At 53.4% G+C, this 16,047-nt stretch overlaps 1 protein-coding gene and 1 long non-coding RNA gene across 2 annotated transcripts; both read right to left on the bottom strand.

Moving 5' to 3' along the window:
- Nucleotides 1–241: 241 nt before the first annotated feature.
- LOC119933537 lies at nucleotides 242–2,279 on the bottom strand. The gene is made up of 3 exons (XR_005452563.1): nucleotides 2,215–2,279; nucleotides 572–594; nucleotides 242–456 (listed from the first exon to the last, which is right to left on the bottom strand). It is a non-coding gene; the product is annotated as an uncharacterized LOC119933537 (long non-coding RNA).
- Nucleotides 2,280–9,230: 6,951 nt separating this feature from the next.
- Nucleotides 9,231–16,047, bottom strand: PA2G4 (proliferation-associated 2G4). The gene is made up of 13 exons (XM_038752410.1): nucleotides 15,868–16,047; nucleotides 12,351–12,479; nucleotides 12,144–12,249; nucleotides 11,959–12,028; nucleotides 11,751–11,843; nucleotides 11,531–11,594; nucleotides 11,284–11,362; nucleotides 11,104–11,182; nucleotides 10,877–11,010; nucleotides 10,676–10,770; nucleotides 10,459–10,586; nucleotides 10,285–10,338; nucleotides 9,231–10,183 (listed from the first exon to the last, which is right to left on the bottom strand). The coding sequence occupies exons 1-13, from the start codon at nucleotides 15,953–15,955 to the stop codon at nucleotides 10,118–10,120; spliced, it is 1,185 nt and encodes a 394-aa protein (XP_038608338.1). The 5' UTR covers nucleotides 15,956–16,047; the 3' UTR covers nucleotides 9,231–10,117.

Genomic DNA, 16,047 nt, shown 5'->3' with positions numbered 1-16,047 from the left:
TCCGGTCTCCCGTGGCCTCGGAACTACATCCCACGCCCCACCCCTGGCTCGGCCGCCGCCGTCATTGGCTGCCGACCGGCCCCCGGAAGTGACCTCTGGTTGCCGTAGCAACGGGATGCCCCGGGTACCCACGTTGGTAGGGAATTGCACCCACGACGGGTGTAGGAGGCCCCGTTCACCTCCTCGCCGACCCCCACCCCGGGCCCACGACGACACACACACACACACACACACTTCTTGCTGGGATTTGGCCAACGATTTATTGTTCCCGCGCTACAATGGCCCCGTGGGAAGGCGGGGGCGAGGACAGTCCGGAGTGGGGACACCGAGGGGCGATGCTGTGATGAAGGCTGGAGGTTCCAGGTGGCTCGGCAGTTGTCCCGCTCCGGCTCCCCGTCTTGCTCCGGTGTGGATCACTTGGACCTCTGCCTCATCTTCCTCCGCTTGCGCTTCAGCCTGGACCACACGGCACGGTCGGTGGTGACGCAGGGATGGAGCCCCGGTCCCGTCCCCCATTCCTCCCCTTCGCGCCCCCCCCCTCGCAGCCGGGCCCCCCCAAATTCATACACACCTACGCATTCGCTTCTTTCTCCACTGGGGTCGGACGACGCCGGGCCAGAAAGGAAGACAAGAGTCAGGGAAGCAAGAGAGGACGCCGGGTACTGACCATCCCATTCTCCAACTCCATCATCATCGTCAATCGTATTTATTGGGCAATTACTGTGTGCAGAGCACTGTACTAAGCGCTTGGGAAGTACAAGTTGGCAACATATAGAGACGGTCCCTACCCAACAGTGGGCTCAGTCTAAGAGGGGGAGACGGGGAACAAAACCAAACATACTAACAAAATAAAATAGAATAGATATGTACAAGTAAAATAGAGTAACAAATATGTACAAACATATATACAGGTGCAGTGGGGAAGGGAAGGAGGTAAGATGGGGGGGGATGGAGAGGGGGACGAGGGGGAAAGGAAGGAAGGGGCTCAGTCTGGGAAGGCCTCCTGGAGTAGGTGAGCTCTCCATCCCCCCTTACCTCCTTCCCTTCCCCACAGCACCTGTATATATGTATGTACATATTTATTACTCTACTTTACTTGTACATACCTGTTCCATTTATTTTATTTTGTTAATATGTTTGGTTTTGTTCTCTGTCTCCCCCTTCTAGACTGTGAGCCCACTGTTGGTTGGGTAGGGGCCGTCTCTATATGTTGCCAACTGTACTTCCCAAGCGCTTAGTACAGTGCTCTGCACACAGTAAGCACTCAATAAATACGATTAATTGATTCTCCCCCTTCTACACTGTGAGCCCACTGTTGGGTAGGGACTGTCTCTATATGTTGCCAACTTGTACTTTCCAAGCGCTTAGTACAGTGCTCTGCACACAGTAAGCGCTCAATAAATACGATTGATTAATTGATTCTCCCTTCTAGACTGTGAGCCCACTGTTGGCTAGGGGCTGTCTTGTACTTCCCAAGCGCTTAGTACAATGCTCTGCACACAGTAAGCGCTCAGTAAATACGATTAAATGAATTCCACCCGTGAGAGCACGCAATGGGAACCTCAAACTGGGGACCACCCCCTTCGCCTCTCAGGTGAACGGGACGTAATGCGAGAAGCGTGGCTCAGTGGGGAAGAACACGGGCTTTGGAGTCAGAGGTCATGGGTTCAAATCCCGGCTCCGCCAATTGCCAGCTGTGTGACTTTGGGCAAACTTCTCCGGGCCTCAGTGACCTCATCTGTAAAATGGGGATTAAGACTGAGCCCCCCGTGGGACAACCTGATCACCTCCCCCCAGCGCTTAGAACGGTGCTTTGCGCATAGTAAGCGCTTAATAAATGCCATTATTATTATTGTGGGCAGGGTATGTGTCGGACGCTTGAGAAGCAGCGTGGCTCGGCGTAAAGAGCCCGGGCTTTGGAGTCAGAGGTCATGGGTTCGAATCCCAGCTCCGCCAATTGCCAGCTGCGTGACTTTGGGCAAGTCGCTTAACTTCCCTGGGCCTCCGTGACCTCACCTGTAAAATGGGGATGAAGACTGTGAGCCCCCCGTGGGACAACCTGATCACCTCGTAACCTTCCCTGCGCTTAGAACAGTGCTTTGCACATAGTAAGCGCTTAATAATAAATACTATTATTAATTAACCCCTCCCTCTTGCCCAGAGAGGCCAACCCCTGCCCAACTCCCCTTCCCTCCTCGGCCCTTTCCCGTTTACCTTGGCTCTCATGGCGGGACGGGCACTGTGAAGGAAAAGATCGGAAAAGGATTAACGCAGGGGTTGGAGATGGGTCAATCAATCAATCAATCGTATTTATTGAGCGCTTACTGTGTGCAGAGCACTGGACTAAGCGCTTGGGAAGGACAAGTTGGCAACGTATAGAGACAGTCCCTACCCAACAGTGGGCTCCCAGTCTAAAAGTCATTGGCAGAGAAGCAGCGTGGCTCATTGGAAAAAGCCCGGGCTTTGGAGGCAGAGGTCATGGGTTCAAATCCCGGCTCCGCCAATTGCCAGCTGTGTGACTTTGGGCGAGTCACTTTGCTTCTCTGGGCCTCAGTGACCTCATCTGGAAAACGGGGATTAAGACTGGGAATCATCATCATCATCATCAATCGTATTTATTGAGCGCTTACTGTGTGCAGAACACTTTACTAAGCGCTTGGGAAGTACAAATTGGCAACGTATAGAGACAGTCCCTGCCCAACAGTGGGCTCACAGTCTAAAAGGGGGAGACAGAGAACAAAACCAAACATACTAACAAAATAAAATAAATAGAATAGATATGTACAAGTAAAATAAATAAATAGAGTAATAAATATGTACAAACATATATACAGGTACTGTGGGGAAGGGAAGGAGGTAAGATGGGGAGGATGGAGAAGGGGACGAGGGGGAGAGGAAGGAAGGGGCTCAGTCTGGGAAGGCCTCCTGGAGGAGGAGGAGGACTGTGAATCCCAAAGTGGGACAACCTGATCACCCTGTATCCTCCCCAGCGCTTAGAACAGTGCTTGGCACATAGTAAGCGCTTAACAAAAGCCATTATTATTATTATTATTATTCTTATTGGTCGGCCCGCGAAGGACAACGGCCGCCCACAACTGACCTGACAAGATGGCGCTACAGCCGCCAGAGAGAGGCCGCCTCGCGCCCGCTGGTATTTAACAACGAGGCCTATGACGTCACTTCCGGCCCTGCCTGAGGCGGAGGGCAATGGAGCATGCGCAGTGGCCGAGTGACGCCCTAGAGGGGACCTGCTGCCAGGAGTTCCCTGGGGAGATGGCCGTGAACCCCCCCCTGGCTGTTATCGTTCCCCCGGTCCCTCGCCAAACCTTTACGTTAAAGGCAAGGAGCGGCTGAGACGTTCAGGAAGACACCCCTGCCGTTTTCCAACACGATCAACTTGGTGGGTGGGGAGCTGGTATCAAACAATGTTACTTCCGCCCTCACTCCCATGGCCTCATGGGAGTTGTAGTCGCCTCAGCAAGGCCCCGCCATTTTGCCGCGTGCGGCCCTGGCTGACATTCCAGATGGGCGGCCCGCGGCCAGATCAGTCAATCAGTCGTATTTATTGAGCGCCTGCTGTGGGCAGAGCACTGGACTAAGCGCTTGGGAAGTACAAGATGGCAACATATAGAAACAATCCCTACCCAACAGTGGGCTCACAGTCTAATCAATCAATTGTATTTACTGAGCGCCTACTGTGGGCAGAGCACTGGACTAAGCGCTTGGGAAGTACAAGATGGCAACATATAGAGACGGTCCCTACCCAACAGTGGGCTCACAGTCTAATCAATCAATCAATCGTATTTATTGAGCACTTACTGTGTGCTGAGCACCGGACTAAGCGCTTGGGAAGTACAAGATGGCAACATATAGAGACAGTCCCTACCCAACAGTGGGCTCACAGTCTAATCAATTAATCATATTTATTGAGCGCCTACTGTGTGCAGAGCACTGTACTAAGCGCTTGGGAAGTACAAGATGGCAACATATAGAGACAGTCCCTACCCAACAGTGGGCTCACAGTCTAAAAGATGCCCCCTTCCTTCCTCTCCCCCTCGTCCCCATCTCCATCCCCCCAGCCTTACTTCCTTCCCTTCCCCACAGCACCTGTATATATGTATATATGTTTGCACATATTTATTACTCTATTTATTTATTTTACTTGTACCTATCTATTCTATTTATTTTATTTTGTTAGTATGTTTGGTTTTGTTCTCCGTCTCCCCCTTTTAGACTGTGAGCCCACTGGTGGGTAGGGACTGTATATGTTGCCAACTTGTACTTCCCAAGCGCTTAGTACAGTGCTCTGCACATAGTAAGCGCTCAATAAATACGATTGATGATGATGATGCTCTGCACACAGTAAGCGCTCAATAAATACGATTGATTGATTAAAAGTGCCCCCTTCCTTCCTCTCCCCCTCGTCCTCCCTCCATCCCCCCATCTTACCTCCTTCCCTTCCCCACAGCACCTGTATATATGTATATATGTTTGTACATATTTATTACTCTATTTTACTTGTACTTATCTATTCTATTTATTTTGTTACTATGTCTGGTTTTGTTCTGTGTCTCTCCCTTTTAGACTGTGAGCCCACTGTTGGGTAGGGACTGTCTCTATGTGTTGCCAACTTGTACTTCCCAAGCGCTTAGTACAGTGCTCTGCACACAGTAAGCGCTCAATAAATATGATTGATTGATTGATTAAAAGATGTTTACATGCCAGATGTTTCAGTGCCGCCCTCCCTTAATCAGCTTTTCCGTCGGGTCTCACTCAATCCCTTCGTTGCCGTAGTTTCTTTGACCCCGACACCTACCCCCTGAGCATTCATTCAATCGTATTTATTGAGCGCTTACTGTGTACAGAGCACTGTACTAAGCGCTTGGGAAGTCCAAGTTGGCAACATGTAGAGACGGTCCCTACCCAACAGTGGGCTCACAGTCTGGACGGGGGAGCACTGGCAGACCTGCAGCATGAGGGGAGGCTAGACAACACAAAGCATTTCCCAGGCCCTGAATAGAATATAAATTATATTATAAGAGAATTTATATTATATAAAGAAATAAATTTATATTTATTATAAAGACAAGCAGAGTGGCTCAGTGGAAAAGAGCCCGGGCTTTGGAGTCAGAGGTCATGGGTTCAACTCCCGCTCCGCCACTTGTCAGCTGTGTGACTTTGGGCAAGCCACTTCACTTCTCTGGGCCTCAGTGACCTCATCTGTCAAATGGGGATTAAGACTGTGAGCCCCCCGTGGGACAATTTGATCACCTTGTAACCTCCCCAGCGCTTGGAACAGTGCTTTGCACATAGTAAGCGCTTAATAAATGCCATCATTATTATTATTATTATTATTATAAATTAATAATTATGGCATTCGTTTAGCCCTTACTGTGTGCCAGACACCGTACTAAGCACCGGCGCGGAGACAAGCAAATTGGGTTGGACGCAATCCGTGTCCCATGTGGGGCTCACAGTCTCCCCATTTTACAGGTGAGGTAACTGAGGCACAGAGCAGTGAAGCGATTTGCCCGGGGTCACACAGCAGACAAGTGGCAGAGGTGGGATTAGAACGTATCAATCAATCAATCAATCGTATTTATTGAGCGCTTACTGTGTGCAGAGCACTGTACTAAGCGCTTGGGAAGTACAAGTTGGCAACATATAACGACAGTGCCTACCCAACAGTGGGCTCACAGTCTAAAAGTATGACCCGACTCAGGCCCGTGCTCTAACCACTAACGCCATGCTGCTTCCCTAGTCAAGCGATAGTGTTTATTGATTATTTATTCATTCAATCGTATTTACTGAGCGCTTACCGTGTGCAGAGCACTGTATTAAGTGCTTGGGAAGTGCAAATCGGCAAGACAGAGAGACGGTCCCTACAAGCGCCCCGTAGTAAACGCTTGAGAGAGTAAAATAGACAAGGATCCTACAGTCTAGGGTTGGGGGTGTAAAGCAGACATTAAAATCAATCAATCGGTTCTGGACATAAGTGCTTTGTCGGGGGGGGAAGTGAAGGTTTAGGACTGCAGTGGCTGTAGGGGTAGAAATACGGTGGGAAGATGAGAATAATCAGGTTAATCAGTGCGTTTATTGAGCACCTACTGTGCCCAACACTGTGCTAACCGCTACGGAGACTGTAGTACAATAAAGGTGGCAAACGTTCCCTGCCCACTAGGAATGCCTAGGCTAGAGGGGAAGACAGAAATTCAAATAAATGGTGACTATGTTTATTTTCCCCCCACTCCCTTTATTCACGCCCCGCGGCACTTACGTACAAATCTGTAAATTAGACTGTACGCTTGTTGTGGGCAGGGAATAGGTCTGTTATATCGTACTCTCCCACGCGCTTAGTACAGTGTTCTGCAGGTGGTAAGTGCCTTATAAATACGATTGATTACCCCCTCCTAAGCTCAGTCAAAATCTCAGACCTCTCAGGACCGAGGCAGGGTGACCGAGTGGAAAGAGCAGTGGCCTAGGCGTCAAGAGGACAAGGGTTTTAATCCCAGCTCTGCCAATTGCCTGCTGGGTGACCCTGGTCAAGTCACTTCACCTCTCTGTGCCTCAGTTTCCTCATCTGCAAAATGGGGGTGTCGAATACTTGTTCCGCCTGCCATGCCAGGAGTGCAACATGGGGCAGGAACTGCGTATGACTTGACCATCTTGTATCTACCCCAGTGCTTAGTACAGTGGTTGGCACATACGTAGCACCGGGCAAATCTCACAATTAGAGAACACGGAAGTCCCGAACAGATGGATGTATCCTGTATATATGTATATATGTTTGTACATATTTATTACTCTATTTATTTTACTTGTACATATCTATTCATTTTATTTTGTTAGTATGTTTGGTTTTGTTCTCTGTCTCCCCCTTTTAGACTGTGAGCCCACTGTTGGGTAGGGACTGTCTCTCTATGTTGCCAATTTGTACTTCCCAAGCGCTTAGTACAGTGCTCTGCACATAGTAAGCGCTCAATAAATACAATTGATGATGATGTATCTGCCTCTACTCGAATAAACATTACAGGAGGCAGGTTCTGTTAGCCTAGCTGAGGTACCTGGCAAACCCCAGCACAAATTCCCGCCTGTCATCTCCCTCATTAGGAAAGAATCAATCAATCGTATTTATTGAGCGCTTACTGTGTGCAGAGCACTACTTTTGGGCAGGAAATGAAGTCACCGGTTGGTTTGGCATCTTCCCAGGACAGTGCACAGCACCTTATAATAACGGTGGCGACGGTTAAATCGTATTTATTGAGCGCTTACTATGTGCAGAGGGCTGTACTAAGTGGGAGAGTACAATCAATCAATCAATCAATCGTATTTATTGAGCGCTTACTGTGTGCAGAGCACTACTTTTGGGCAGGAAATGAAGTCACCGGTTGGTTTGGCATCTTCCCAGGACAGTGCACAGCACCTTATAATAACGGTGGCGACGGTTAAATCGTATTTATTGAGCGCTTACTATGTGCAGAGGACTGTACTAAGTGGGAGAGTACAATCAATCAATCAATCGTATTTATTGAGCGCTTACTGTGTGCAGAGCACTGGACTAAGCGCTTGGGAAGTACAAATTGGCAACATACAACAGAGTTAGCAGATACGGTTCCCCACCCACGATGAGCTTACAGTCTAGAGCGGGGACAGACATTAATCGAATATAGTTAGACACTGCTATGTGCCAAGCACTGTACTAAACACTAGAGTAGATACAAGATAACTAGGACGGACACAGTCCCTCTAACCCTCGTAGGGCTCACGGCCGAAGGAGGAGGGATAACGGGTATTGAAATCCCTATTTTAAGATGACACCTGAAGCCCAGAACGCAAGCGGTTTGATCAAGGTCGCGGACCAGGCAAGTAGCAGAGCTGGGATTAGAACTCAGGTTCTTTGGCTCTCAGGCCCAGGCTCCTTCCCCTAATCAATCAATCAATCATATTTATTGAGCGCTTACTATGTGCAGAGCACTGTACTAAGCGCTTGGGAAGTACAAATTGGCAACACATAGAGACAGTCCCTACCCAACAGTGGGCTCACAATCTAAAAGGGGGAGACAGAGAACAGAACCAAACATACCAACAAAATAAAATAAATAGGACAGAAATGTACAAGTAAAATAAATAAATAGAGTAATAAATATGTACAACCATATATACATATATACAGGTGCTGTGGGGAAGGGAAGGAGGTAAGATGGGGGGATGGAGAGGGGGACGAGGGGGAGAGGAAGGAAGGGGCTCAGTGTGGGAAGGCCTCCTGGAGGAGGTGAGCTCTCAGCAGGGCCTTGAAGGGAGGAAGAGAGCTGGCTTGGCGGATGGGCAGAGGGATTGGGGGCATTCCAGGCCAGGGGGAGGACGTGGGCCGGGGGTCGACGGCGGGACAGGCGAGAACGAGGTACAGTGAGGAGATTAGCGGTGGAGGAGCGGAGGGTGTGGGCTGGGCTGGAGAAGGAGAGAAGGGAGGGGAGGTAGGAGTCACCCTAGTCCACACCGCTTTGCTGGCGGACGCTCAGAAAATGCAATCACTTCTCAACACTCCAGACTGAGCCCCTTCCTTCCTCTCCCCCTCGTCCCCCTCTCCATCCCCCCCATCTTACCTCCTTCCCTTCCCCACAGCACCTGTATATATGTTTGTACATATTTATTACTCTATTTTACTTGTACATATCTATTCTATTTATTTTATTTTGTTAGTATGTTTGGTTTTGTTCTCTGTCTCCCCCTTGTAGACCGTGAGCCCACTGTTGGGTAGGGACTGTCTCTATATGTTGCCAATTTGTACTCCCCAAGCGCTTAGTACAGTGCTCTGCACATAGTAAGCGCTCAATAAATATGATTGATTGATCAACACAGCAGCGGTCCCTAACCACTGGCCAAAGGTAGAGGCCCCAGCCCCGACCCTTCTCCCTTGGCTCCCTAGAAGCAGCGTGGCTCAGTGGAAAGAGCCCGGGCTTTGGAGTCAGGGGTCATGGGTTCGAATCCCGGATCTGCCAATCGCCAGCTGTGCGACTTTGGGCAAGTCACTTCTCTGGGCCTCGGTTACCTCATCTGTAAAACGGGGATTAAGACTGTGAACGCCCCCTCACCGTAACCTCCCCGGCACTTAGAAAAGTGCTTTGCACACAGTTAAGTGCTTAATAAATGCCGTCAATATTATGAGCCACCCCAAAGCCCCTGCCCCCTGACCTTGTCCCCGAGACACTCCAGCCCGTACGCCACACAGGTGTCGCTTGTCAATTTTATTTGGAAAAAAAATTACAGAACATCTTTTGGTGACGTGCGCCTGCGTGTGTGTGAGCCAGCCTTGTCGAATCCACCTGGGAGTGTCAGTCTGCGTGTGCGTGCGTTCCCGTTCGAACAGGCAGGCGACCGGGGATACATTTCAGTTCCCGCAATGAAACCCCCGCGCCCGGCGACGTAAGTCCAGCGGCCTCCAGCCCAGTCCCCCCCCCCGTCCAGCGGCCTGCCCGGCCGGACCGGCTTGACGAAGGGCACACCGGGGAGTCGGCGCGGCAAAACCCAATTCCTTTTATTGACGGGATGTCGGACCCCCGGAGAGGGGGCCCGGGTGGCGCGTCCGTACAGTCCGACGGGCCGGCCCCAGCTCCCGCCCGCCTGCCACCGCTCCGCACGGAGGACCGTGGAGCCACACGGGGGGAAGGGGATCGGGGGCCGACCAGGGCCCAGCCTGGGTACCGCTTTGCAGCTCCGAGACAGCGAAGGACAAGGGCATCCCGGTGGTGTGCAAAGTGGCGGGGAGTTAAAAACGAGGACCGGAACCCAGGACGGCATCCAGGCGGGGGGGGGACGGGGACCGGGGACCCCGGCTCCCGACGGGAAAAGAATAAAAACCAGCAGCATCTGCGGGAGGAGGGAGGGAGGCGGGCGGGGGGCCGCCCCGCGCGCAGAGGGGCTGCTGACCTTGAAGCGGAGCAGTAGAAAAACGGTTAGAAAGAGGGCCTTCAAAGACGGGTTTGGACTCCTGATTTTATTATTTCATTTTTGCGTGGAATAGTCTGCAGTGGCTGGCGGTGGCGGCGGCCGGGGGTCCCCGCGGTGCGGCCGGGCTGGGGCGCGTCGGGGGGACGAGGCAGCGGGAGCGGCAGCCGGCTCAGTCCCCGGCTTGGTTGTCCTCCGCCGTGTCCCCGGTGGTGGCATTCTCCGCTGTCTTGGAGGCCTGGGGCGCAGAGGCGGGAGAGGGTGAGGGTCCGGGGACGCTGGGGGTCGGGGACTTGGGGGGGGGGGGGGGGCACCCCCCCACCGGGGGCTCCACCTCACCTTCTTTTTTTTCTTTTTCTGAGTCTTCCGGCTGGCTGAACTCTGGAGCAGGGCCTGAGCAGGGGGGGAGGCAGGAAGCGAGAGACAGTGAGAGACCCGGAGGAGGGGCGGCGCCAGCGCCCCGTGGGGTCTCCGCCGCCCACACCCTCACCCCGGGATCCCGCCGGCGCTGACCTTGAGCTCGGCGTCCTGCACCTCCAGCTCGGACTTGTACAGCTCGGGCTCGAAGGGACCACAGGTTATCCGCATGGGGCCGTTGGGCATCAGCAACACCGTGAACTTGAACTGGGCCACAAACTCGCCTGCCGGAGCCCGCGCGGGTCAGGGCCGGGCTCCCGCACGGTGACCGCCAGCCCGGCCCTCCCCTCCCCTCGCCGATGCCGCCACTCACCTTCCTTCTCGTAGAGCACGTTGAAGGGCTGCAGCAGCTCGTGCTTGGTGCACTCCACCACGCCCATACGGGCTTTCTTCTCGTCCTCAAAAGCCCTGGTGAGGGGAGGGGGCGGATGACGCATCCGGCAGAGTCGGGCCGGGTCCTCTCCCCCAGACCCCGTCCCGGACATCTTCGTGCCCCGGCCCAGCGGGCGGGTACCTGAGAGTGAACGGCATGGCGTCGAAGCGCCTCTCCACCTCACTGAAGAAGGCGCGGGAGGTTTTCATCTTCAAGCCGTACTGCTTGGACGGGTCCCGCTTGTAGATGGTGGTTCTCTGGCCCGCGTCCTTGGCCTGGCAAGGGGCAACTGTCACCCGGAGGCCCCCGAGAAACGCCACCCCGAGCCCCCATCCCCTCCCTCGCCTTCCCCCCGAGGCCGCACTCACCTTGCCCTCCCCAGAGCTGACCAGCACGTCCACGGCATAGACTTCGTGCACCTCGAACTCCGCTTTTTCGTGGTCCTTCCTGGGGGAGAGCCGGGATGAGTGCAAAGAGCGGAAACCCCGGCTTCCCACCTTCCAGGGAAGAAGAGGTGCAAGGGGTGGGGGAGTGGGGCGGTCACCTACTTCTGCTGATCTGTGGGGTTCTGAATGATGGTTTTCTCGCCGTCGATGACGTGTTGCTTCAGCTGGTGGGAGAGCATCCCTGGGGAAGGAGAGCGGGGGGGACGGGAGTCGCTTGGGACCGGTCTGGAAGGGCTCCGGGGGAACTGGTCAAAGGGAGGGGAGCAGGCGCAGGGACGGGCCCCGGGACCTCACCGAGGAGGGGTGAGCATGCGCAAGGACGCCCCAGATCGGGCCCCGCTCCCCTCACCTTCTATTGGCGTGCAGTTGAACGAGTGTGCAACCCGGTTCCAGGCATCCGTGACTTGTGAGTTCTGAGGGCACACGGTCAGAGTTGGGGGGGTCAAGGGTCGGAGTGGGGGAGGTCGGGAGGACGGCGGGAGGGGTCGGGGTCCGGCGCGGACGCAGCCCTTGGGCAAAGGCAGGCTCGACCTCTCCCCTCACGGACCCACCCACCGCCGCCACCTCACCTGGTTTCCGGGCTTCACCAGGCGCAGGGCCGCTTCGGCACACAGGTGAGCTGCCTTGATAACGTCCGCCTTGCGCCCCGTCACCGGGGTCCCCTGTGGGCGGGGAGGGTCCGTGAGCCCCTCGCCCCGGCGGACGGAAACGAGCCGCTGCCCCCCGCCTCCCGCCCCAGACGTGAGGCGACGCGTGGAGCAGGAGCCCGGTACCCACCTTGGCAGCGTCCACCACGAAACTGTGCGCCACGTTGGCGATGAAACCGTCCACGTGGACACCCAGGTCGCTGGCAGACACAAACGAAACGGCGTGTGAGGGACGGCGACCCGGAGCCCGGGCCGGGGCGGCGGACGGACAGATGGGAGGGAGGCCCGTGGGGTCGGGGTGGCGGGGGCCCTTACATTTTGACCAAGTCGCCCTGCTTGAGGATGTAATCCTGGTCGCTCTTCAGCGGGGAGAAGTGGCACACGCAGTTATTGACCGAGATGCTGGTGGGGAAAGCAATGCCTGCGGAGAGCGGGGCATCCTGTCAGGCGGCTGGGCCCTCCGGACCCTCCCGCCGCTGTCAGGTGGGCGACGACCCCCCCCCCCCCCCCCCGGCACCGTACCTTTCTTCATCTCCTTCTCCTTCTTGAAGATCTTCCCGGTCTCCTCCATGATCATGGCGTCCCCCTTCTCGCACAGGCTGAGGACCGACACGTTGGAGCTGGCGGCTTCCACCACGGCGCGGAGGACCCCTGCGGGAAAGAGGGGTGGGCAAGCGGTGAGTGGAGCCAACCTTTATTCATCAATAAATACGACTGATTGATGATGGAGCCCCCTGCCCTGCCATTAGGAGCGTGGGGGGCCGGAGAACAGCCGCTCCCGGCCCTCGCCGTTTTTACGGGGTCCTGCCCGGACCAGTCGGGCGGCTTTTGAGGGATTTTCAGGCGTCGCCTCGGATGTTGGCGTCTGGCGGGGCCGAGGCCTCGTTAATCATCCCCGCCTGGGGCCCGGGGAGGGACCGCCCCGACACCACCGCCTTCCCCGAGCCGGAAGGTCAATCAATCAATCAATCGTATTTATTGAGCGCTTCCTGTGTGCAGAGCACTGTACTAAGCGCTTGGGAAGTACAAGTTGGCAACATATAGAGCCGGTCCCTACCCAACAGTGGGCTCACCTCCAGTCCCAGCCCTGTCCCCCCCGGCTTCTCCCCTTTCATTCAAGCGCTTAGTACAGTGCTCTGCACACTGTAAGCGCTCAAGAAATACGATTGATTGATTGATTGGTTCATTCAGCCGCATTTCTAGACTGTGGGCCCGCTGTTGGGTAGGGACTGTCTCTATGTGTTGCCGACTTGTACTTCCCAAGCGCTTAATACAGTGCTCTGCACACAGTAAGCGCTCAATAAATACGATTGATTGATTGATTTACAGAAAACTTACTGTGTGCAGAGCGCTGTACTAAGCGCTTTATAACTAGGGCATCTGTCAAGTGCCTACTAAGTGCCGGGCACTGTTCGACGCGCTGGACACAGTGCCGGTCCCACGCGGGGCTCACGGTTTCCATCCCCATTTCACAGGCGAGGGGACCGAGGCCCAGACGAGTGAAGTGAGTTGGCCCGGGTCACCGGGCGGACAAGCGTCGGGGCCGGAATTCGAACCCATGACCTTTCAATCAATCAATCAATCGTATTTATTGAGCGCTTACTGATGAGGACGGTATTTGTTAAGTGCTTACTATGTGCAAGGCACTGTTCTAAGCGCTTGCACTGTACTAAGACCTTTCGACTTGAGGTCTACTGAGAGCTCACCTCCTCCAGGAGGCCTTCCCAGACTGAGCCCCTTCCTTCCTCTCCCCCTCTCCAACCCCCCCACCTTACCTCCTTCCCTTCCCCACAGCACCTGTATATATGTGTATATGTTTGTACATATTTATTACTCTACTTATTTATTTTACTTGTACATATCTATTCTATTTATTTTATTTTGTTAGTACGTTTGGTTTTGTTCTCCGTCTCCCCCTTATAGCCTGTGAGCCCGCTGTTGGGTAGGGACCATCTCTCTATGTTGCCAACTTGGACTTCCCAAGCGCTCAGTCCAGTGCTCTGCACACAGTAAGCGCTCAATAAATACGACTGATTGATTGTGAGCCCCACGTGGGACAACTTGATTACCTTGTATCTACCCCAGCGCTTAGAACAGTGCTTTGCACATAGTAAGCGCTTAATAAATGCCATCATCATTATTATTCTTATTGACTTCCAGGCCCGCTGGGCCGGGCTGCTGCCCGTCGAGGTACTAAGCGCTTAGTCCAGTGCTCTGCACACAGTAAGCGCTCAATAAATACGATTGACTGATTGACTGTGAGCCCCACGTGGGACAACTTGATTACCTTGTATCTACCCCAGCGCTCAGAACAGTGCTTTGCACATAGTAAGCGCTTAATAAATGCCATCATTATTATTATTATTATTATTATTATTATTATTATTATTATTGACTTCCAGGCCCGCTAGGCCGGGCTGCTGCCCGTCGAGGTAATCAATCAATCAATCGTATTTATTGAGCGCTTACTGTGTGCAGAGCACTGGACTAAAAGCTTGGGAAGTCCAAGTTGGCAACACAGAGAGACAGTCCCTACCCAACGGTGGGCTCACGGTCTAAAAGGGTTCAAATCCCGGCTCCGCCACTTAGCTGTGTGACTTTGGGCAAGTCACTTCACTTCTCTGGGCCTCAGTTCCCTCATCTGTAAAATGGGGATGAAGACTGTGAGCCCCCCCCCCCCGGGGGACAACCTGATCATCTTGTAACCTCTCCGGCGCTTAGAACAGTGCTTGGCACATGGTAAGCGCTTAACAAATGCCATTATTATTATTATACTATAAAAGGGGGAGACAGAGAACAGAACCAAACGTACTAACAAAATAAAATCAATAGAATGGATAGGTACAAGTAAAATAAATAGAGTGATAAAGATGTACAAACATATATCCAGGTGCTGTGGGGAAGGGAAGGAGGTAAGATGGGGGGGATGGAGAGGGGGACGAGGGGGAGAGGAAGGAAGGGGGCATCTTTTAATCAATCAATCGTATTTATTGAGCGCTTACTGTGTGCAGAGCACTGGACTAAGCGCTTGGGAAGTTCAAGTTGGCAACATATAGAGACAGTCCCTACCCAACAGTGGGCTCACGGTCTAAAAGGGGGAGACAGAGAACAAAACCAAACATACTAACAAAATAAAATAAATAGACTAGATATGTACAAGTAAAATAAATAGAGTAATAAATATGTACAAGCATATATACATATATACAGGTGCTGTGGGGAAGGGAAGGAGGTAAGATGGGGGGAGGGAGAGGGGGACGAGGGGGAGAGGAGGGAAGGGGCTCACTCTGGGAACGGAGAGTTGATCAATCGTATTTATTGAGCGCTTACTGTGTGCAGAGCACTGGACTAAGCGCTTGGGAAGTCCAAGTTGGCAACATAGAGGGCCAGTCCCTACCCAACAGCGGGCTCACAGTCTAAAAGGGGGGGGCAGAGAACAAAACCAAACATACTAACAAAATAAAATCAATGGAATAGATAGGTACAAGTAAAATAAATAGAGTAATAAATATGTACAAACATCTATACAGGTGCTGTGGGGAAGGGAAGGAGGTAAGATGGGGGGGAGGGAGGGGGGACGAGGGGGAGAGGAAGGAAGGGGCTCAGTCTGGGAACGGAGAGGTAATCAATCGTATTTATTGAGCGCTCACTGTGTGCAGAGCACTGTACTAAGCGCTTGGGAAGTCCAAGTTGGCAACATCTAGAGCCAGTCCCTACCCAACAGCGGGCTCACAGTCTAAAAGGGGGGGCCAGAGAACAAAACCAAACATACTAGCAAAATAAAATAAATAGAATAGATATGTACAAATAAAATAGAGTAATAAATATGTACAAACATACATCCAGGTGCTGTGGGGAAGGGAAGGAGGTAAGATGGGGGGGTAGTAAGCGCTTAGTCCAGTGCTCTGCACACAGTAAGCGCTCAGTCAATACGTTTGATTGATTGATTGATTGATTGCTTGGGGGGGGGGGCCCACGTGGGGCGGCGGGTCTGGGGAGCCACGTGCCCGGCTTGGCCCCTGAGGCGGGCGGCACTCACGGTTGGCGATGTCGCCCCCCATCTTGTACTTGGTCACCACCAGGTCCTCGGCGATCGTCTGCTCCTGCTGCTCGTCCTCGCCCGACATCTTGTCGTCGTCGTCGTCGTCGTCGTCGTCGCCGCCGCCGTCGAGGCCGCCCGGTCCGTGAGGGAGAGGGAGAGCGCGGGCGCGAGCACGCG

Source organism: Tachyglossus aculeatus, chromosome 10 (genome assembly GCF_015852505.1).
Source record: "Tachyglossus aculeatus isolate mTacAcu1 chromosome 10, mTacAcu1.pri, whole genome shotgun sequence".
In the NCBI taxonomy this organism is placed as follows: domain Eukaryota; kingdom Metazoa; phylum Chordata; class Mammalia; order Monotremata; family Tachyglossidae; genus Tachyglossus; species Tachyglossus aculeatus.
This window is presented reverse-complemented; position numbering and strand designations above follow the sequence as displayed.

Bases quoted from the DNA above. Each gene is read 5' to 3' on its own strand.
- PA2G4 (XM_038752410.1), bottom strand. From the start codon at position 15,955: ATGTCGGGCGAGGACGAGCAGCAGGAGCAGACGATCGCCGAGGACCTG. The intron at 11,363-11,530 runs GTGAGGGGAGCG...CTCCTTCCCCAG, and splicing joins CAACTGCACGCCAATAGAAG to GGATGCTCTCCCACCAGCTG. The intron at 10,587-10,675 runs GTGAGTGGCGGC...GGGCTCCGGCAG, and splicing joins CGTGCTCTACGAGAAGGAAG to GCGAGTTTGTGGCCCAGTTC.